The 23,735-nt window shown below is 48.3% G+C and overlaps 2 protein-coding genes across 3 annotated transcripts in view; both read right to left on the bottom strand.

Annotated features, from left to right (window-relative positions):
• CRTC3 (CREB regulated transcription coactivator 3) overlaps positions 1-23,735 on the bottom strand; it is a gene marked incomplete at its 5' end in the record, with an annotated part of 1,283,408 nt that overhangs the window by 539,002 nt on the left and 720,671 nt on the right. The window lies entirely within an intron of this gene.
• LOC308535743 (AP-3 complex subunit sigma-2) overlaps positions 1-23,735 on the bottom strand; it is a 39,362-nt gene that overhangs the window by 3,279 nt on the left and 12,348 nt on the right. For both annotated transcript variants that reach the window (XM_081114746.1, XM_081114747.1), the window contains exon 4: positions 23,362-23,433. In XM_081114746.1, coding sequence (XP_080970872.1) covers positions 23,362-23,433 — 72 coding nt within the window. The remainder of the gene's footprint in view (positions 1-23,361; positions 23,434-23,735) is intronic.

Here is a 23,735-nt window from a genome sequence, read left to right as displayed (position 1 = left end):
CGGCGGCAGGGCCGTGGGATGGGATACCGGCCCCCGAACAGACACGAAGCCCCTGGGTCATCCACCTCTCAAGGGAGGCCACAGGGGCTTCCCTCATGCGCACACGTCACACACGAATCTCCTAGGAGCAGGGGTGGAGGTGCCTGGCCACACTCAAGGCAGGGAGGCGGTGCTGAGAGCACGGGCTCTGAGGTCGGGCAGACCCTGGTTAAATTCCGCTCTGTTGTTAGCTTGTGAACTTGGGCACGCTAGCCTTTCTTTTTTCTTCTTTAAAATATATTTTATTGATTTCTACAGAGAGGGAGGGAGAGGGACAGAGAGTTAGAAACATCAATGAGAGAGAAACATTGATCAGCCGCAACATCGATAGAGCCCGCAACCAAGATACATGCCCTTGATCAGAATCGAACCTGGGACCCTTCAGTCCACGGGCCGACACTCTAGCCACTGAGTCAAACTGGTCAGGGCCACACTATCCTTTGAATGCTTCCGGGATGGTGGCAAAGACTGAACAGGATAAGCTGGTGCCCACACACAGTGGAACCTAATAGATAATGATGGCGTTCATCACATTATCATCGTTCATCGACATCCATCCATAGATGAGTGGATAAACAAAATGTGGCATATTCATACAATGGACTATAATTCAGCCTTAGAAAGGAAGAAAATTCTCACACCTGCTACAACATGGATGAACCTTAAAGACACGAAGCTGAGTGAAATAAGCCAGACACCAAAGGACAAACAGGCTGTGATTCCATTTCTATGAGGTACCTAGTGGTCAAAATCATGGAGGCAGAAGTAGATGTGGCTGCCAGGGGCTGGGGGAAGGAGGGAGTGGGGGGTTGCTGTTTGATGGGCAGAGTTTCAGTTTTGCAGGATGAAAAGAGTTCTGAGATGGATGCACAAGACAGTGAATGCACCTAATACTGCTGAACGGCACTTGGAAACGAAGACGGTAAACTTCACGTTGGGTAAATTTCACCACAATAAAAAATAACAGGTCTCCACACCTATCCTCCTAGCATTAATCCATTTGTTTAGCGAACCGTCTTCACGGAGAAGCAGTACCTGAGGAACATCCACTACCTGCTGAGCACTGTATATGCGACTTACTTTATTTTATTTTTTTAAAGTATCTTTTATTTTATTATTATTTTTTAATCCTCACCCGAGGTTATTTTTCCATTGATTTTTAGAGAGAGTGGGAGAGAGAGGGAAAGACACAGAGAAACATCAATGTGAGAGAAACACATGGATTGGTTGCCTCCTGCAGGAGCCCAAACCAGGGCCCGGGCCAGGGAGGAGCCTGCAACCAACGTACGTGCCCTTGACCGGAATCGAACCCGGGACCCTTTGGTCCGCAGGCCGATGCTCTATCCACTGAGCCAAACCGGCTAGGGCAATATGCGACTTATTTTAATATCACAACATCCACCCAAGACAGGTAATGCAATCTTCATTTTACAGATGAGAAAACGGACACGTGGAACCTCCCTCCCAGTGTCACGTGTATTCGCAGCAGAACCGAGCGCTGAATCTAGGCGGCCTGGCCGCAGAGCTCACCGTCTACCCTTCCCACCACACTTCCTCGAAATCCCAAATGCCTTCCCTCTGCTCATCCCTCGTCCACATGGAATCGCTTAAGACTTGCCTTTGCTGTGCCAAGGATCTTGTAGGAATTTTTCCGTGCTTCATCCCCAAGGCCCGAACTGTGCCCCGGGCAGAGCAGGCGCACTGAGTGACAGGCCTTTTGTAAGTCTGAGCAGCGTATTCCTGTGCTTAGAAGGCGGGTGGCAGTGTGGTGGGAGGCTTCATGGAGAAGGTATGAAAGGCCTGATACAGGACCAGCCATTGGCTAGTCGACAACAGCAGTTAAGATTTCTGATTTGAACACTGCATCATGAACTCGTAACTTTTAAATGTTATTCAAAATGTATCAGTGCAAAGTGCAAAAAGGAGAAATAAATAAAAATGCAAACTCCATTTTCAACAACACTAGGAAGAAGTCCAGGCCCCCCAAATGCTGTCAAGAGCAGGGAGCTCAATGCAAGGGCTCCTCTCCTTCAGAGCACAAAAGGATGAAAGAATGCTACGGAGAGAGAACACAGGCTGGGAAGCTCAGAGAAATGGCACAAATCCACTTCCTGGAGGTAGGGGGCACACCCTCTGGGAGCAAACAGATCCCTCGTTTTTGGAGGACAGCTTCCTTGGAGCTGGAGCTGAGGTGAAATGAGAAACCACACGTACACGCTCTGTTTGCCTCCAGAGCTGGTCTCTGCAGCTGCAGAAACGACAGGCGTGCGCTGTGGGCAAGCGCACGGTGCCTGCCTGTCGGCTGGAGGGAACACAGGTAAGGGAACTCACCCAGCATCCCACACTGTGACAACTGCCGCGAGCCGGGAACACAGACTTGACACCGCCCCAACCAAGCATTCTGCAAACAGCCGGCCCCTGAAAACTCACCTACTTGAAGACGAGTTATAAAAAAGGACTTATATAAAGACTCACAAGGACCAATGAGGAAAGAAACAGGAAAGCAAAGAGGCAGGCTCACACTACACCTTGGGAAAACACTGCCGCGGGGCAGATAAAATTGTCATAAAATGTTTTGCAAAATTCAAAAAAGAAAACTCTGAAGCAAGAGCTCAGAGCAGAGATGCAAGCAAGAGCTAATGGGGTAAGCAGGGAGGTAAGAAGACGCCTACCAGCGCAGCTCAGAAAAACGTGCAGAAATGAAGGTGGACGTGCAAGGAAAGACAGGGAGGAGAGCTGCTAGCACAGTAAGGAGCGAAAAAGGAGAGCAATGAAAACAGCAAGTAAACTGAAACAAACAAGGAAAAAATAGTTGAAAGGAACAGAGAGAAAACAAGTTACAGAAGACAGCTAAGGAGAGGCTACACATGCCTGAAACTAAAATGGACAAATATATAGCGACTTGCTCATAGAGATTCCATAAACATACAGTGACTTGTTCATAAAGATTTCATAAACATACAGTGACTTGTTCATAAAGATTCCATAAGGATGGACCTGAGGGCGTAGCTGGGATACGAGAGGAGCTACACGCCAAAAGGACCCCGTGGGTCCCAGGGAAAACTGACCCTCCACAGGCAGCGCCAGACCTTGTGGGCAAGACGACTGGACTTCCGCAACCGGGCAAGAGATCAAATCACTGAGAGGGGCAGTATCTGCCCTGATGGCTGGCTCAGTCGGTTGGAGCATCATCCCACACTCCAAAAGGCTGTGGGTGCGAATCCCGGTCAGGGCACATATAAGAGGCAACTGATAGATGTTTCTCTCTCACATCGATGTTTTTTTTTTCTTCTCTCTCTCTCAATCAATCAATCAATAAACATACCCCCGGTGAGGATAAAAAAAAAAGAGGGGCAAATCTTGAAAATTTCCACAGTAAAATTCTAGCAGAAAAGGAGCAATACCTACAAAATGCCGAGGAGAAAAAGTATGAGCAGAGCATTTTATACTGCGTTGATCATCAACCAAGAGTGATACAGCGGGAACCACTGCTCCCGCGGGTCTTTCTGGAGGATCTACAGGATGCACTTCTGGCAGCTGAGGGGTGACTGGAAAACTGCCGGCAGAAGGACGGGTGGTGAGCAGTGAGTCCACATACTGGTAGGATTAAGACTAACAGTGACGAGAGTGATGACAGAATGTCAGTGCTGCCCTGACAAGGCACCAACATTAGGAAGACACAGGGAGAACAGGAGGGCAGTAGATAGAATAACAGTAACGATTCCCCATCCTCAATGGCTGAGAGCCGATGGATAGCACTTAAAACCAACAACTCATGTTATAAAGAAACAGGCATGCCCTAACCGGTTTGGCTCAGTGGACAGAGCATTGGCCTGTGGACAGAAGGGTCCCAGGTTCGATTCTGGTCAAGGGCATGTACCTTGGTTGCGGGCACATCCCCAGTGGGGAGTGTGCAGGAGGCAGCTGATGGATGTTTCTCTCTCATGGATGTTTCTAACTCTCTATCCCTCTCCCTTCCTCTCTGTAAAAAAAAATCAATAAAATACATTTAAAAAAAGAAGAAGAAAAAAAAGAAACGGGCGTTATGACTTTTATTGTGACTTCCCTCACGTCCAAGCCCACAATCATTTGCTATGAACAGTATTTTCAGAGCCACCGAACTTTTGATTTAGGGCCAACAGGACCTTTTTGTCTGACGCGTTCTATGCTATTTTTCTTGCAGAACCTTCACCCGTAATGCATCCCCTACAATTTCCAGTTTCCCTGAACAGGGAGAACTCAGAGTCCAGTGAAGCATTCAGTACAGAACCCTTGTAGGTTTTTAGGCCCCCACCACTCATCTTTTTAAAAAAATATTTTTATTGACTTCAGAGAGGAAGGGAGAGGGGGACAGAGATGAAAACATCAGTGATGAGAGAGAATCATGGGATCGGCTGCCTCCTGCACGCCCCCTACTGGGGATCGAGCCCGCAACCCTGGCATGTGCCCTTGACTGGAATTGAACCCGGGACCTTTCAGTCGGCAGGCTGACGCTCTGTCCACTGAGCCAAACCAGCTCAGGCCCATCCCTCATCTTCAAGATTCCTTGTCCAAACCTGATTCCACGTCAATGCCTTTTCCAGGGACCTGGCCTTGCCAGGGCGCTCACCTTTGCTTTCATGGGACAAATTCTCGTTTCTCACGCATGGCTTACCTGGCTATTACTGAGTGAATGACATGATTACAATACCAGTGGAAGTGGCATCAACAGGTCTGAACACGTCAGTCACACTGACCTTGGGTGGACACAGTCTCTCGTGGTGTAAATAAGCAAGGTCAAGCCACTAGGGGACAGCTGCCCAGTGGCCTGTGTCCACCTGACAAGCCGGGGAGACCTCTTCCCCTGAATGTGGGCATCGTTCTCTGAGTGGAGATCAAGGGGACTTGTGAAAGTCAGAGGGTGCCAAGCACAGGTGTGGGGAGAAGGCAGTCAGCCAGTCAAATCATAAAGCCTGGTTCTGTCCAACGACAGCCGTGGACTGATGGAGTGATCTTGAGGTCAAGAGAAATGTGGGTAAACACCTCAGAGGGCCCCGAGAGTTAAAGGACCAACATGACAAAGGGAGGCAGGGGAAAGGGAAATCTGAAATCTGAGTCGTGAAGGTGGCAATAAAAACCCCACAAGTAGCCCTAGCCCAGGCATGGGCAAACTACGGCCCGCGGGCCGGATCCGGCCCGTTTGAAATGAATAAAACTAAAAAAAAAAAAAAAAAAAAAAGAGACCGTACCCTTTTATGTAATGATGTTTACTTTGAATTTATATTAGTTCACACAAACACTCCATCCATGCTTTTGTTCCGGCCCTCTGGTCCAGTTTAAGAACCCACTGTGGCCCTCGAGTCAAAAAGTTTGCCCACCCCTGCTAGACCGTTTGGCTCAGTGGATAGTGTTGGCCTGTGGACCAAAGGGTTCCAGGTTCGATTCTGGTCAAGGGCACATACCTTGGTTGTAGGCTCCTCCCTGGCCCCGGCCCTGATCAGGGCGTGTGCAGGAGGCAACCAATCGATGTGTCTCTCTCACATTGATGCTTCTGTCTTTCCCTCTCTCTTCCACTCTCCCTAAAAATCAATGGAACAATATCCTCAGGTGAGGACTGAAAAACAACAACAAAACCACAGAAGTAGAAGAAAGCAGAGAGGTAAAGGTCGAGAGCCCTAACCCAGCCACACACAGTGGGCAGTGAACAAATATGAACTGCCAATTAATAACAATTCACAACATTCTGCTATTTCAGCAGCCACCTAAAACAATGACACCAGCAAAACTCATTCCAAAGTCTTTGTTCAGAGAACAAGAGTACCACTGATTCCTTGGTTCTTGGCAAATGCACTAGCAATTCGATCCAGGAATAATCACAACCAGCAAGAGTTTCATCTGAACGTAAAGATTACGATAACCCCAATAAACCACAGGTTATCTTGATGGAAGGGAAGGCAACAGAGAAAATACTTTTTTTTTTTTTTTTAATCCTCACTGAAGGATATTTTTTAGAGAGAGGAAGAGAGAGGGAAAGACAGAGAAATATCAATGTGAAAGACATACATCGATTGGCTGCCTCCTGCATGCGCCCCAACCAGGGCCCGGGCCGGGGAGGAGCCTGCAACTGAGGTGCGTGCTCTTGATCGGAATCGAACCCGGGATCCTTCGGTCCGCAGGCTAACGCTATATCCACTGAGCCAAACGGGCCAGGGACAGTGAAAATACTCTTGGTGATGAAGCTGAAATCTCGACAGGTAAAATGCTGGATGGAAACATGTTTTTTTACAAGACCAAAATACATAAATGTATGGCCACACATTAGTGACCGAGAGTTGCAGTTTATAATTCTGTCCCATTAAAAATTTTATCTTAAAACCCCTCAGAGCAGTAAAAAAGTAGGGATGATTACCAGAGTCTACCCTCTGAAGGCACTCGAACGCACTACCAAGCCTCTATTCCCTCCTCCCCACACGCCCGGACATCTGTCCTCCTTCCTGTTTCTTTCCCAGGAAGCTGTCCCATCGTCCTCACCCCCTCTCGCCCCTGGAGGTACTTGCTTCTATGATCGGATGCACTGGACATCCAGTTTGGCTCCACTCCTCTGTTCTGTCAATAGAAGGGAACTGCTTGAGCCCTCCCCCGCCTCTTCCCCTGGAGGCACTCTGAATGTCCTGGCCAAGCTGGAGACCTAGCCTAGCCGGTTTGGCTCAGTGGACAGATTTGGCCTGAGGACTGAAGGATCCCGGGTTCAATGGTGGTCAATGGTTATGGGCTTGATCCCCAGTAGGGGGTGTGCAGGAGGCAGCTGATCCATGATTCTCTCTCATCGTTGATGTTTCTCTCTCTCTCTCCCTCTCCCTTCCCTCTCTGAAATCAATAAAAAAATATATATATATATATATATATATATATATATATATATACACACACACACACATATATATACACATATATGTGTGTGTATGTGTATGTATATATGTATATGTGTGTATATATATATATATATATATATATATATTTTTTTTTTTTTTTAAAATGGAGAGCTAAGAGTTTGGGCCCGGGGCTCCACTGTATTAACAGAGGAAGGAGGGGAAATCCAGTGAGTGCCGAGGAGGCCACAGTGCCCAGGCCCAGCTCTGATTTTGAGGAGACAGGCCTTCCGAGTGGGCCTGGCTCCCTATCCTGTCTCTGAGTTTAATAAAAACCCTACCTGTGTGGCTGTTATTGCCACGTACACAACTCAGAGAAACGCGTGCTCCTGCCTGGGCCAGACTTCACCTCCACAGAGAAAGGGAGCCATGACGAGCTTGCTGGTTTTGTGTCAGGATGGACAGAAGGAAAGACCAGTGTCACCCGCCGCAAGGACAGAGGTGCTCCTTAGGGACACAGCGCGGGGACTGCTGGGGACGGGGAGGAGGCAGTGTCGACAGCCCCACCCGTGGACAGAGGACTGCAGGGTCTTCGAGTGCCACCTTCATGTTTTGCACTGAAGTCAAAAAATTCTGAGTCCAGAAAATAAACAAAACAAAACAAAAAAGATCCGAGTCTGGCCGTAGCCGGTTTGGCTCAGTGGAGAAAGCATCAGCCTTCGGACTGAGGGGTCCCAGGTTCGATTCCGGTCAAGGGCATGTACCTGGGTTGCGGGCACATCCCCAGTGGGAGATGTGCAGGAGGCAGCTGATCGATGTTTCTCTCTCATTGATGTTTCTAGCTCTCTAGCTCTCTCCCTTCCTCTCTGCAAAAAATCAATATATTTAAAAAAAATAATAAAAATAAAAATAAAAAATAAAAAAGATCCGAGTCCTATCCCAGGTCAACAGAGACCATCACCAGGAGCAAAATGATCTGGAGCCAGAAGACAACGAACATGACTCTCTTTCTTTTTTTTAATTGAATAAGTTGGATTTTTTTTTTTCACTTTCCCAATATTTTATTTATCTTTCTTTTTTCCGAACATGACTTTTTTCCGCTAGTAAAAACAGCTCCAAACCTTAAGCTGGTCATGTCCTAAAAGTTTATTTCTTTAATAAACTTCAGTATTAAACTTACAATGTATTTTTCTATAGATGTAAGAAGTAGGGTCCTCATGCTCACAGCTTACAAAAGCTGGCTCACGTCCACAATGCTACCCAGAACGTGGTACCACACGGCACCCGCAGCTACAGGTAAGTGCTGTGAATAGCACAGTTTCCACAGTAAAATGCGGTCCTATACGGGGATGGCAGGAACCCAGCCAGCGGAATGCCAGGGGCAGAGGGCAGGTAAGATCTTGCGAGACACCAGGGGCACATTAGCACACACCACAACCCAAGCTCGCTCACCCCCACAGAAGCCTCTAGACTAGATCAACATCTCCCGGGGTGTTTTTCACTGCGGGACAAAAGCCTGTTGTACCACAAACAAGGTTCACATCGCCGATGCGGACTCTCATACCTTTCTTAAAACCGTTGTCACTGCACCGAAGACAATAAAACAAATCATTTAAGAGCGTAAGCACAGTGCTTGTACTGAAATGTGAGGATGCCGATACTGCAAGACTCAAGTTTTAAAAAAGAAGTGGTAATCACTAATAACATATCCAGTCCAGCCCTAGTCGGTGCGGCTCAGTGGATAGAGCGTCAGCCTGTGGACCATAGGGTCCCGGGTTCGATTCCGGTCAAGGGCACGTACCTTGGTTGCAGGCTCCTCCCCGGCTGAGGCCCTGGTCGGGGCGAGTGCAGGAGGCAACCAATCGATGTGTTTCTCTCACATCGGTATTTCTGTCTGTCTTTCCCTCTCTCTGAAAATCAATGGAAAAATATCCTCGGGTGAGGATATTAAATAAATAAATAAATAGATAGATAGATAAAGATCTAGTCTACCGTTATAAAAAGCTAAGGTGGATAAGGTTTCTCTACCCCTTAGTGACTTAATTCCTAGGAAAGGGCTCCCGCGCGTAAGGAGGGGAAAGTCCTGGTCAGCTGGGGTATGTACGTCTCACCTGTAGACCCTGCAGAGGGTGCACTGGTTTGCGAATAAGCCAAGGAAGAGGACAGGGGACACTTTAAGAGGACGGAGCAGTGACGGGGAAGAGGAAATTATTTGAGTCACCTTGGTCCAGAGTCAATCTCTAGTTCCCAAATGATCTATTCTCGAAAAAAAAAATGAAAGAGGAAGAGGGCGTAAAAACACCCTCCAGAAACCTGGCACACCAGCCTTCTCTCTTACCCCCACTTTCGTTCCAAAGTCCAACGTTTTATCAGTGTTTTAAGTCACGCTACGGACTGCCTGTCCCCATGGCTCACCCTTTATCTCACGGGTCCACAAATGAACACATGGTCATTACAGTCGACCGCTGTGGGCTGAGTGTCTTTGCAGGTCCATCTGCCATGAACAAAACGGAGCACACGGAGCAGCGCCGGGCACCCCCGGGAAAGGACACGATGCGTCCAATCAAACGTCCAGTCACCATTAAACGATCTGAAGGAAAACCTTCAAACGTGAACTACGCACTCCCATGACTTGGACATCAGAATATTCTGACCTTGACTTAGCCTTTCCTTTGCCCCTCGTTGCTAACGGTGATCAATGAATTTACTCTATGCTGAGATGCCCTTGGGAACTCACGCACGCAGGGGTGTCTGGTCCCAGCCAGCTCCGCTAAAGCAAAGAAAGCAACCTGCTTTGTAAAGTTCCATAAATTATTTCTCTCTTGCTGGCTATCAGTGTCTCCTGCAGCACTTTCTTTTTTTTTTTTTTTAAATATATTTTATTGATTTTTTACAGAGAGGAAGGGAGAGAGATAGTTAGAAACATCGATGAGAGAGAAACATCGATCAGCTGCCTCCTGCACCTACCCTACAGGGGAAGTGCCTGCAACCCAGGTACATGCCCTTGACCGGAATCGAACCTGGGACCTTTCAGTCCGCAGGCCGACGCTCTATCCGCTGAGCCAAAACGGCTTTGGCTCCTGCAACACTTTCATGACCTGCCTTGGTCTGCAGACTGGGCAATTCCACCCTTTTCTCCAGATGTCTCCTCGTCATGAAATTCTGTAAGACTCCATCCCTCGCTCCTGATGTTCTTTCTTCTCTTTCAGTCATGTGATCATTCTTTCAATGAACAAGTGAATCTAGGGGAACCTCATCTTACATAAGATCAAGCCCTAACGCCACCAAGTAAGAGGAAAGTAGACACAGCCAAGAATCCCTTACATAAAAAAAAAAATCCCTTACATCACCTCTACAGTCCAACCTGGCCATTTTCCCTCCACCAATGACAAGGATTACTTTGCCTTTCCAGTTGGGCACTAGACAAAGTGGTCTATTCAGGGACCACACAGATTGAAAGTCTGAATTGCATCCTCAAGCACTAAAATCACTCCAGGTACCGTGTCATGCTTATGACAGGCAAGTGACAGGCACGCGAGAGAAGAGGCAAAGAAGAGCCCATTCAAACCTGTCTCACTCCAGGCCCACGCTGAGTGAGCAGAACTGTGGGCAGAATCATTCCGTATTTAGAACTTTTATTCTCTTTCTTTTTGCCGAATGGCTCGAGTGGACCCTGTGTTAGCTAAGTCAGTACATGGGAGCCCACTGGACCCGCCAGACACAAGATCGTGTGTCAGGGTCAAGGCTGTCGCCCGTTTTCACCAAGAGCATGTGACCTGCAGCCATGTCTACTGTCAACTATGCTTCCCACCCCAGGATGGTCAGGGCGTAAGGAAGAAATGAGGACAGCCTGTGGACCTTGACCTCACAGGGCTTAGAATAACTACGGAACATAAAATAACTGTAATAAAAGGAAGACTGTGATAAGTGCCATGACCAAGGGCAAAAGCTATAAAAGTTCAGAGAAGGGCGGGGCTCAGACGAATGGTAAATGGAGGAAGGAATGACAAATCTCCCAGCAACTCATTAACTCTTCTGTGGGCCCTGGTAAGTAATTTTTCTCCGATAAAAGGATCACTCACTTCTGGGCTTTGCATAAATATAGCTGACTGCAGCGAAGTGTGCTCGCTGCACAGTATTCCTTCCTTAAAAAATAAAAAACAAATTCCCATTATGAGTCAGAGTTCTCGGTGAAGCCACTTCCCTGCCACTTAGTAGGGTGTGGCTTTAAAGAAACAGGTGTCCCGGCTCTAAACCTCAGCTTCTTCATCTGTAAAATGGGGAGAACTAGAGTCCTTACTGATGCCTTTTCCAAAATTAATAGATGGTGTAGCCCTTAGGTGCCAGATACTTAAGCAGTGAATGACTACAGCTGATGGAGTAATTACAGTCAGTCTTCTTGACCAACCTCCTTCCCAACAGAGGGACTAATTCTTGGCTCCCGAGACAGACAGCTCCTTCACCTCGGTGCAGAGAGCTCACGCTGCTCCCAAGCCGCCTGGTCTACTGAGCAGCAGCAGGAACTGTCAGGGTTCTTTACTGAGCCGCCATCTGCATGGGGCCATGTCCATCCCTGGCCTGACCTGTGCCCCCTGGTAGCAAAGAATAAGTCCCTGCCCACCACTCCGAGATTCTACACCCTGGGACTGTTTGTTGTTTCTTTAAATCCTCAGCCAAGGATATATTTTCCACTGATTATTAGAGAGGAAGAGAAGGAGGGGGGGCGAGGGAGAGAGAGAGAGAGAGAGAGAGAGAGAGAGAGAGAGAGAGAGAGAGAAACATCAATCATCAATTGGTTGATTGCCTCTTGCACGAGCCACCACCAGGGCTGAAGCACCTGTAACCGAGGTGTGTGCCCTTGACGGGGAATCAAACCCATGACCCTTCGGGCCTCAAGCTCTAACCACTAAGCAAAACGAGCCAGGGCATACCCCCCGGGATTCTATCACTTTTCCTAATTTGCCCAAACGGCAGGCAGGCAGGTAAGTGAAGCACAATTCATTTGACCATCAAGAAAAATTTCCACCCGGCCAGCGGCAAGTGGTTGAACGTCAACCTATGAACCAGGTCACGGTTTGATTCCCAGTCAGGGCACATGCTGGGGTTGTGGGCTTGATCCCCAGTGTGGGGCGTGCAGGAGGCAGCCTATCCATGATTCTCTCTCAGCATTGATGTTCCTCTCTCTCTCTCTCCCTTCCTCTCAGAAATCAATAAAAACACATGTGTGTGTAAATATGTATATGTATGTATGTGTGTGTGTGTGTGTGTATGTGGTGGATTCAGTCATGTGATCATTCATTCTTTCAATGAACAAGTGAATCTAGTGGAACCTCATCTTACATAAGATCAAGCCCTAAAGCCACCAAGTAAGAGGAAATTGTGTGCACACAATTTTCAAAAAAAACTTCCAAGTGCCATAAACCTGTTTCTGAGATGATCTCCATCCCATGCTTCCTGTTCCTTCTGAAGCGCTGCTCCTGCAACGGCCTCGGCCCCACCACGCCCGAGCTAGCCCTTCACGGGGAATCGAAACCTTACAAAGCTGTGACCTCCCTGCAGACAAGGTCTAAAATAGCTCAGTCTTGCTGCAGCACAAAGTGGAAGGGAGGGAACGGCAAGTGGTGAGTGAGAGAGAGAGGCAGGCGGGAAGGTCTGCAGGTGAAGGGGCCTTCGCCCCATCCTTCTGGCAGTGGCCCCATCTCTTTGTGTACATTCCCGGGAATTCACCCGCACAACACACGTCCCTCAACCACTCGGCGTCATTCGGCACTCAGAAGGCGTTACAGGACGGCAGGCGGAGGCGTGAGGCATGTCCTCCTCCATCAGAACAGCTGCTGTAGGGGATACAGAGCCACAGAATAGCTCAGACAAGGTGGTGAGAGAGTCAAAAGCCCTTTAACTATGTCATCAAACAGAGGTAAGGATGGAGTGAAGAGAGAATTTGGAGTAAGAGAGAACGGCAGGAAAAAAGTAAAAATAAAGACAAAAACCACCATTTACTGAGCTAAGCATTACTAACTGCAATCCTCAAAATCACCTGAATAGTGGATGTTAATGTTTTTCGTCACAGCTAAGACTCCACTGACTATAACACATCACTGCTGTGTGTACCACCAAAAAAGAAAAACACTGTCAATCGAACTATAAATGTCATGACTGTAAGACAAATCTTGATCTGTTAAAATTATAATTATTAGAAAAAAAGGGAGACTAAATTGATAAAATATGGTATCATCCCTATTTTACAATGGAAGAAACTGAGGCACAAAGAGGTCTTTAAGAGGGTTGCCTAAGTCACACGATTAGAACCCTGAAATTAGGGAGCATGTATAGGTCATCGGCTTGAAAGTTAGGGACTAATTGGAGTATCTGGTTTTTAAATATGCACATCTGACATTACATCTGAAAAGTACTATGAAAATTTAAAAAATTAAAAACCACACAGGATTTGGACAATCAATCAACCAATCATATCTGAGTGTCCTATACTGTTCCGATAACCAACAAAGTATTGTTTTTTAAATATATCTTTATTGATTTCAGAGAGGACGGGAGAGGGAGAGATAGAAACATCAATGATGAGAGAGAATCACCTATCGGTTGCCTCCTGCACGTCCCCTACTGGGGATCGAACCCGCAACTTGGGCATGTGCCCTTGACCAGAATTGAACCCAGGACTCCTCAGCCCGAAGGCTGACGCTCTATCCACCGAGCCAAACCGGCCAGGGCCGAAGTAGTACATATGGACACTATTCCAGGAGTTTACAATAAACTGGAAACAATTAGGACGAAAACCTTGAGCGCACAAGCAGGAAGATAAACTGGCTGGAGGATGACCACAAGGGAGCTCGGAGACTTCACGGAACGTCAAACGTGAGCTGGGCCCTGAGGTCTGGAAAGCTGGATGGGGTCGGTGAAGGTCAGGGAGAGCCTGAGGGCCCCCAGGGCCTACAATCCAGAGATCCCTGGAGGCCAGAGGCAGGAATGTAGATGGAGAGGAAAATGGGAGCAATGTTTCCTGTGGGAGATTAGACCAGGTGAGAGGGGTGGGGGCCAGACTGGATAGCGCTGAAGAGCTGATAAGTTAGTTCCCTGGATTCGGGTTCAGTGAGTTTAGACGGAACAGAAAAGGGAGAGGTGGACCTGAAGCAGATACTGAAAGAAGAACCAATGCCATCTGGTGACCACTTGGAAGCAGAAGGGAAAGCAGGCATCCCCGAGACTTCATGCCTTGAAGACGGCTACCGCTAAGAGAACTAGGGGAGGTCAGAAGAGAAGGTACTGGGTGGGTGGGGGAGGCAGGAAAAGAGGTTGACTCGGAGGGGAAACAGTGGCTCGGTGCACCCTGACCTGGAAGCACACGCCCCCTCTGGGTCAGTGAGGTACACAGGGGTCCCGCGCATCACTGCGGAGGAGTGCCCGGGGGTGCGGAGAGCAGCAGGGTCTGGGGACAGAGCGCGGGGAGGTGCCCGCTGTGGGCAGGAAGGGGAGCAGCCCAGGGGTCAGGGCCCGTCAGTGGGAGCTCTTCCACTCCTTCCCTGAGGTTTCCACAACCAACATTAAACCTGATACTTACGGGAAATTCAGGTGCATGGATTCTGAGAATCTAAAGGGAAGCACTTGTGCAGTGATCGGGGTGGGGGTGTGTGGGGGGGAGACGACCTAGGAAATGCTCAGCCCCAGGCTGTGACAGGATGGCTGTCCTTAGTGCTACCAGCAGTTAAGCCACCGGAGAGGGGCCTGGACATCCCTCTGCCATAAGCTGCTGTTTCGGGGTGCAGACCTGGCTGACTTCAGAAACTTCTCTAGAGAATGTTAACTCGAAGGTCATAGGCAGGTAAGGTCACCGAGACTCAGATGACAGAGATATAAATGTAGTGTTTTCCCCAAGCTAACAGATCCATCTGCTCGGGAGACTCATAAACATATCCCGAGGCCAACTGAGCCATTACCATCTCTGCGCCCACACTCTGGGGCCCTCCCCACTGGGGCTCTGGGAGTTAATGTAGTTCCTGGCCCAGGGTGAAGGGATAATGTGCACACAATATATCAATTCATCTGGTTTCTAGCTCAGACTTTGCCTCAAGCAGCAGAGAGAGTTTAAGCTGTTTACTGTGCCAGGCAATAAAGCTGAGAGAGAGGACTTCCTGTACTCCGCCACACCACACATGCACATAGTGCATTTCTTAAAGGGAGTTCCCACGAGTACCAAGCGCCCTCCCCCCGCCCCCCCCCCCCCCCCCCCCGCAGAGGCAGGGGCGGGTTTCTCACGTAACAAGGACCGATCCGATCCCCTTCCCCACCCCTACCTTACCCCCCCCCCGCCCCTCGCCCCGTTCCTTCCCCCCTTTCTCACTCCCATTCAGCCGTACTGGCTCAGGTCTCTGCACTGCCTCCATCCACCTGTTCTTCTCCGGGGAGCCACACTTCTCACTCTTCCTTCCTTCAGGTTTATGCTCAAATGCCATCTTCTCAGAGATGCCCTCCCTGGCCACCCCATATGAAATATTAAGCCGTAGCCCTAACTGGTTTGGCTCAGTGGATAGAGCATCGGCCTGCAGACTGAAGGGTCCCAGGTTCGATTCCAGTCAAGGATTAAGGAATTATGAACCACACAGATTGAAAGTCTGAATTGCATCCTCAAGCGCTAAAATGACTAAGAGCATAAGCACAGTGCTTGGTTGCGGGCACATCCCCAGTAGGGGGTGTGCAGGAGGCAGCTGATTGATGTTTCTCTCTCATGGATGTTTCTAGCTCTCTATCCCTCTCCCTTCCTCTCTGTAAAAAAAATCAATGAAATATATATTTAAAAAAATTATCAAGCCGTAGCTACCCACTCCTTGGCCTGCTTTATTTTCTCCCCTGCATTCATCACAACCAAGCATTTATTTTGTCTCCAACAGACAAGATTCATGAAGATAGGGTGTTTTATTATCTACTTCCCAGCACTGGGAATAATGGATGGATAAATAAATTCAACAACGAGGAACTAGTATGTGCCAAGTATTGTGCTAACACCTGGAAAAGCTGTGGTGAACAAGACAGTCTAATCCTGGCCCTGGACAGCTGGCTCCATTGGTTGGAGCATCAGGCCATGCACTGAAAGGTTACAGGTTCAATACCCGGTCAGGGCACATACCCTTGTGGGTCCAATCCCCGGCTGAGGCACATATAGAGGGTGGTGGCAGCCGATCGATGTTTCTCTCCCTCTCTCTCTCTCAAATCAATAAAAATATGTCATGGGGTGAGGATTAAAAAAAAAAATGGAACAGTTTTTTACCTTAATAATATCTGGGGGGTTAGAAGGGAGGACAAATAAACAAAAGAAAGAAATACTACATTTAGGCCCTGTTCTAAACACTTTCCATAGATGTAATGCTCACATCCACCACAGAAGCCAGGTGCTACCATGACGCCCTGTCCACACCCAGTTCCTAAGGGGCAGAGCCAGGATCCAGCGCAGCCATGCGGGCTCTAGAGTGTCTGCTCTTAATCAGGCAAATAAGCACAACAGCCCACTGTTAAATGCAACGGCACCAGGGTGTTGGGGGGGTGGAGGAGGAAGGGGGATAATGAGACAGGTCCGGGTATTTCAGTTTATGGGCAAGGAGTGTCAAGAAAGGTTTTCTGAAAACTAATTTCCTTGAAGGATGAGAGAATTGTCAGTCTGGAGAGGCAGCGACTGGAGATTCAGTTTTATTTTATTTTTAAATATTTTTATTGATTTCAGAGAGGAAGGGAGAGGGAGAGAGAGATACAGAAACATCAATGATGAAAATCACTGACTGGCTGCCTCCTGCCTCCCCACTGTAGGGATGGAGCCTGAAACCTGGGCTTGTGCCCTGACCGGGAATTGATCTCATGACCTCCTGGTTCATAGGTCGACGCTCGACCTCTGAGCCACACCAGCCAGGCTGGAGATTCAGTTTTAGACATAACCGAGTTTAAAGTGAAGTGAATTTTGGTGGAAATTTAGGATTCACCAAGACAAATCACTGAAGTCACGATATCGTATGAGATTTCCTAAGAGAAAGTTTAAAAAATAAAGAGTGACTACTTAAGAGGAAAGAAAAGGCCAGATGGGACAGCCAGATAAGATAGATAAAATACCAGGTACATGTGTATCCCAGAAACTAGGAACAGAGAAAGCTTTAAGAATGAGAAGTGCCTTGGCCAGTGTGGCTCAGCTGGCTGAGTGCCATCCCGTGCACCCAAAGGTCTCTGGTTCTATTCCGTCAGGGCACATGCCCAGGTTGCAGGTTCAGTCCCCGGTCGGGGTGTGTACGGAAGGCAGCCAATTTGATGCCTCTCTCTCACATCCATGTTTCTCTCTCTAGCCTTCTCCCTTCCTGCCTCTAAAATCAATACAAACATATTTATTTATTTTTTTAATATATTTTATTGATTTTTTACAGAGAGGAAGGGAGAGAGGTAGAGAGTTAGAAACATCGATGAGAGAGAAACATCGATCAGCTGCCTCCTGCACATCTCCTACTGGGGATGTGCCCGCAACCCAGGTACATGCCCTTGACCGGAATCGAACCTGGGACCCTTCAGTCCGCAGGCTGACGCTCTATCCACTGAGCCACACCGGTTTCGGCCGTACAAACATATTTAAAGAAGCATCAGAACGCCCTGGTGAAAGGGACACTGGGAAGCGTCCCTCAGAGAAAGAAACGCAGAGGACAGGCTCTCCAGTCTGACCACCCTCTTCTTCAGACTTCTCTCGGCTGATCGCACACACCCTCTGCGTACCCTACCCAGAGCGCTCATGTAGGGCGGTGCTGCTCCCACCTGAGGGCCTCTGGAGAGGCGTCGGGCAGGGGTCCCGCTGGCATTTATCAGAGGGGCAAGCGATGCTAAGTATCAGCAACTCGATGAAAAGATGCCAAAATGTCACTGGCGCCTCTTTGGCGACCCTTTGTCGAGCTGGAGTTTATGCACAGTTCCAAATCGCCAGTGGCCTTCACCCCTAACCTGCACACACTGCCCTCTGCCCCTCGCCGTAGCTTCAGCTTGTGTTCCTGCTGTCTCAGGTGTGAGGATTCTGAAAGTCTAGACTCTCCTGGAGTTCTGTTTTTTTTTACAGAAGTTGCCAAATTCTGTAAAATTTTATATATCATGTCTATTATAGTAATCATGCTTTTAAATTCTCCAATTCTGTGGTTTCCTAGATAAAACATGAAATTTCTAAAAATGTTTTTATTGACTTTAGAGAGAGAGAGGGAGAGATAGCTAGAAACATCAATGATCAGAGAGAATCATTGATCAGCTGCCTCATGCACGCCCCACACTGGGGATCCAGCCCACAACCCGGGCATGTGCCCTGACCTGAGTTGAACCGTGACCTCCTGGTTCAAAGGTTGACATTCAACCGCTGACCCACGCCGGCCGGGCTAAAACATGAATTTTTAAAGTTATGGGCCCTTTAGTCTAAGCCCCAGCTTGCTGGTCTGTTACATGGGGGTATCACACCCACATTATGTAAGATGACTGGACATGAAGCACCCAGCATAGGCCCGGCCCTTGGCAGCTGTCCAGTCACCTTGGCCGCCCTGCCCTTGGTGACTCTCCACTCAGGAATTTATACAGCCTTCCTGCTTTCTCACTTGGCACCGATCTACCTCCAATGGTCGTCATACCTGTGGTGCTCACCCAGCTTTACTTAGGCTGTGACACACCCGGCACACAAGGGCCAACGTGCTCCCGCATCCGGGACCTCAGGCTCTCAGCCAAAAGCTGCCAATGGGCCCCCCTCTCTCCTGCCCCCTGCATTTCAGAGCCCAGGCTCCGAAGCAGCCATTTCTTCCCAGTCCCGTTCTTCTTTCTCTACCTCTGATCAAATGTCCTTAAATGAAAGAGCTCATGAGTAGATACTGTCTCATTCGGTATAATTTACACACAGTTCTATGAAGTGCGACATGCAGCTTTGCTATATATATATTTGACTAGATGCAGTGCTTGTGGTTGCTCCCAGGAGAGAGAGCAAGACGAGCCCTAGCCGGTTTGGCTCAGTGGATTGAGTGTCCTCTCAGGGACTGAAGGGTCCTGGGTTCGATTCCAGTCAGGGCACATGATTCTCTCCCATCATTGATGTTTCTATCTCTCTTTCCCTCTCCCTTCCTCTCTGAAATCAATAAAAAAAAAAAAAAATTAAAAAAAGAGTATTTATTAACATTACATTTCCTAAATATGTTAATTATGTTGTGGTTGCTAATTAGTTATGTGGCCATTAGGTGTGTTAGAGAATTAGGCACAGCATAATCTGAGACACTGTCCCTGTTCTTCAGAGACGTCTGCTGAAGTACTTGGGGATGAAAAGTGATGATGCCTGCAACTAACTTTCAGGTGGGTCAGGAAAAATGTACCTATCCAGTGAGATACAAAAGCATGTGTGCCAAATGTGAACAGCCGAGCACCAGATATAAGGACTCTATGGGGCCTGCTGATGTGGCTCAGAGGTTGAGTGTCAACCTATGAACCAGGAGGTTCGATCCCCGGTCAGGGCACATGCCCGGGTTGCAGGCTTGATCTCCAGGATCTCCAGTGTGGGATGTGCAGGAGGCAGCCGATCGATGATTCTCTCTCAGCACTGATGTTTCTAGCTCTCTCTCCCTTTCCCTTCCTCTCTGAAATCAATAAAATTTTTTTTTTTTTTTTAAAGGGACTCCACGTGAAGAAGCCCAGATTTTGGTGCCTGACTGGCTGCTGGGGCGAGGAAGAGGAAGGGAAGGATTAGGGTGTACCTGGCAGAGGATGGGGCTGCCCCCCCGGAAGAGGGGAGCTGGGGAAGAGCTGGCTTCCAGGAGACAGATGCTGAATCTGGTCCTGGGTAAGAGGCGGCGGGAAGAAACAAGGTGCTGGGAGGAAGTGAGGGAAATGCCTCCGGAAGTAGGAAAAATAGGAACAAGACTCAGGCCAGTTGGTAGTTCCCAAGGCGGTGCCCACCTAAATGGATAACAGTAGGAAACACGGACGAGATCTCAGATAGAAGCAGGAGAGGGAGAAGAGTGAGGTGAGAGATCACTGACGATATCATTTACTGGTAGGAGGTGGGAGGAGAGTAAGAGAAAAGCCAGGAGGGGCCTATGTGACGGGAACCAAGGCAGCATGAGGAGGAGGAAGGCAGCCCTCCAGGGAACGGTCAATAGCACCAACTACAGCAGAAACATTAAAGGTGATGGCCGGCAATGGGGTTAAGAAATCAGGGAATTTTGCTTGGGCAGGAGCGGAAACCAGGCGACTGGGCCCCAGAAAGGGAGCAGATGGAGAAATGCAAGAGGGGTGTAGACCACTCACTCATTACAGTCCTTAAGTGAGTGACAGAGATGGAACTCCCGTTGGAAGAGGCGGCAGAAGCATGGGAGAAGCGGCGTTCCGGGGGGGACTGGGGTGACCTGTGGTTACAGGAAACGGAATCAAGAAAGACACACCTTGGCGATGAGGCGCAGAAGCGAGACTGGTGTACGTTGGGAAGAGAAAGGAAGGGGAATGACTATAAACTCCAGAAATGGAATGGAAGACAGGAAGAAGGGGAGAGAGAAGAGGGGAAGAGAGCAGCAGAAATAAAACAGGTTATCAACACAGGAGCTGAAAAGAGAAATCCCGAGATTAGCCCTGGCTGGTTTGGCTCAGTGGATAGAGCATCAACCTGCGGACTGAAGAGTCCCGGGTTCGATTCTGGTCAAGCGCACATGCCCGGGTTGCGGACTTGATCCCCAGTAGGGAGCGGGCAGGAGACAGCCAATGAATGATTCTCTCTCATCACTGATGTTTCTCTCTCTCTCTCCCAACCTCTCTGAAATCAATAAAAATACTTTAAAAAAAGTAACTAACTGCCAGGCAGCAGGACTGCCATCTCTGGTCCTCCCACGGGCCTGCTGCTCCAGCCACACCTGTTCGGGGTGATGGGGCCGCACCCAGGACAACCCCACGCACAGTGTAAAGGTCTAGGGACCGATGGGAGTTCCTGACTTAAAGTGCAGAGAGTCTTCAGCTAATTAGAATGGAGAGTTCCAGGTGGCATTCCAATGATCCCACCACGCGGCCTTTGCCTCTGAGTGAAGAAGATCACTTTCTATTCTCGAAAGAAGATATGGCTGAGCCAGAAACGCTCTACATGCGGGCAGAGATAAGCTTGAAATCCCAGTGAAAGGAAGTCACCTGCCGGAAAACACCTTCAGGCAGGCTCCAGGGGGGCAGAGAGTCCGCCTCCTCACATCCTCACGTTTCAGAAAGCCCAGGACACAGGGAGAGCAATGTCCTGATGTCGTAAGAACAATCCAACATTACAGCTCTGCGGACTGTAAAAGAAACCTGCAGCGGTGTCAAAACACTGCACAGAACTTATGCGAAGATAAGACATATGAGAAACAACATTTTTATGGCCTCTTATTTCCTTTTAAAGCCATGTCCAGTAAGTACCTGGGCCTCAAATTACTTTACAGCCCTAGCAGGTATCCTCACAAATATTTTAAAAATAACGTAAGTGATAAGGCAAAAGCTCACAATTATCTCAGGAGATAAGAGAAAACTTTAAAAAAAATATTTTTAGAGAGGGCGAGGGAGAGAGAGAGAGAGAGAGAGAGAACAATGTGAGAGGGAAACATCGATCAGCGGCCTCCTGCACACCGCCTACCGGGGATCAAGCCCACAACCTGGGCATGTGCCCTGACTGGGAATCGAACCAGCAACCAGGGTTCTGGAAGCCTTGTGAGGCTCGGGGAGCGCCAAGTCAAGTACAGCAAGTCCTCGTTTAACGTCAACGACAGGTTAACGCATCTTGAAGTGAAATGACGTACATGAAACCACTGTACCATGGGCTGATCGATATGAACAACATCTCACCAATGTCACAGTGAAACGACACTGAACAAAAGGGTGTTATTCAAAGACCAGAAGGAATGGGGCTCTGTGACTCCCTGGTACCAGGCTCCTTGTGGAGTCAGAGTCAAGGTGCATGCTGAGAGGAACTTTCCAGGGTCCCAACAGCCAACCTTGAGAATGGCCAGCCTGCGCTAGCCGGCAGAGTGCCACCTGAGAGCCTGGGCGAGTGCACTGAGGCTGAGAGGCCCCCGGACAGCAATGCTACAGTGAGGGATCTAACAACATCCGCTTCGCCCTCACCGGTATGGCTCAATGGATAGAGCATCGGCCTGCAGATAAAGGGTCCTGGGTACGATTCCCATCCAGGGCATGTACCTAGGTTGCAGGCTCCTCCCTGGCCTGGGCCCTGGTTAGGGCATGTGCAGGACGCAACCAATCAATGTGTTTCTCTCACATCGATATTTCTCTGTCTTTCCCTCTCTCTCTCTAAAAATCAATGGAAAAATATCCTTGGGTGCGGATTTAAAAAATAAATAAATAAATAAAAATGAAAACGTCTGCCTCATCAGGGTGGAAACGGAGTAATAAAGGATCATGGCTTAGCAACGAGCACAGAGTCTCCTAAAAATCACTACCACCCTCCAAGGGCCAAGGATCACAGTGACAATCAGCTGAAGAAACACCAGGACCAAGCAAACCTGAGATGCATGGACTTCCACCAGCGAGCAGGACTGGGTGGGGTGTGTGCGCAGGGGAATAAAACAAACGCGGCAGCTGCTGCCCCCGTGCTGGCAGCCGCCCACGTTTAATCTGGATGAGGGCGGAGGCCATGCGGAGAACATGGACTACGAACCACTTCAATCCTGCCTGATATCAGCCTCCCTACGGAGCATCACATGACCTTAAGCTGCGTTAATGATGTCTTAGTCACTGCTTTACTGTTCAGGAACGGTAAATGTTTCACGAAGTCAAAGCCTCTGTATCGTGATTATTCGAGAGCTTCACTCTCACTGGACTACTGCGGGGAAACTCATTTGATAACCAACACAAATCTACTGATTTCACTTTCTAGGGACATCACTGCCGTCTACCAGGAGGTCTGTCTGAAAAGCTCAACCACGATACAGGCCCAATGGTAATCTCTGTGTGTTACAACTGGTAACGGATCTTTGCAAAATACCCCCAAAACTATCACACTTCAGTTATTAAATAAAAACCGGTTCTGCCCAGCTGACGTAGCCCAGTGGCTGAACGTCGACCTATGAACCAGGAGGTCAGGGTTTGATTCCCAGTCAGGGCACATGCCTGGGTTGTGGGCTCGATCCCCAGTGTGGGGAGTGCAGGAGGCAGCCAATCAATGATTCTCTCTCCCTCTCCCTTCCTCTCTGAAATCAATAATATATATATATATATATATATATATATATATATATATATATATATTTAAAAAACAAACAGGTTCTAGGCCCAGCTGGTGTGGCTTAGTTGGTGGAGCGTCAAAAAAAACATATTAAGAAAAAGCAAAACCAGGTTCTAGGAATATCCCCAGAGTGAAAAAAAACACAAAAAAAGCACATGAAGGTGAGAGGTGGCTGGGATGGCCGAGGCTCTTGGCTTTCCGGTAACCCTGGTTTGGGAGAGAAGGTACCTTATCCATATGGAAGATCAAATCCAATTCACAAACATTTTCGAAACATTTATCCAGGGTCTCCACAAAAACCTAGGAAAACATAAAGAAATAGGTAAAGAAGAGAAACAGGGAATATCCACATCTTCATAAATATCACATGTGAAAGTCAAGGGGGAAGTCATACTATTTACCTTAAGGTAAATCTCAAACAAAACAAAGCCTCCTTATTTTCTTATCTTTTCTCTCCCATTTTCCTCTCAGGTTTTTAATTTCTACGAGATCATTCTGTTTGTTTCTTGTTTGTTTAGCAGCCCATGTTTGTCTTCTTTTATTGCTCTGTGGCTTAGAGATAAGGGGTTGTTTCTCCCTCTCCCTCTCTCTAAATAAAAAAA

Source organism: Myotis nattereri (assembly GCF_964212035.1).
Source record: "Myotis nattereri genome assembly, chromosome: 21".
NCBI classification, from domain to species: Eukaryota; Metazoa; Chordata; class Mammalia; order Chiroptera; family Vespertilionidae; genus Myotis; species Myotis nattereri.
The sequence above is the reverse complement of the archived record's forward strand: the minus strand, read 5'-3'. Positions and strand labels throughout refer to the sequence as shown.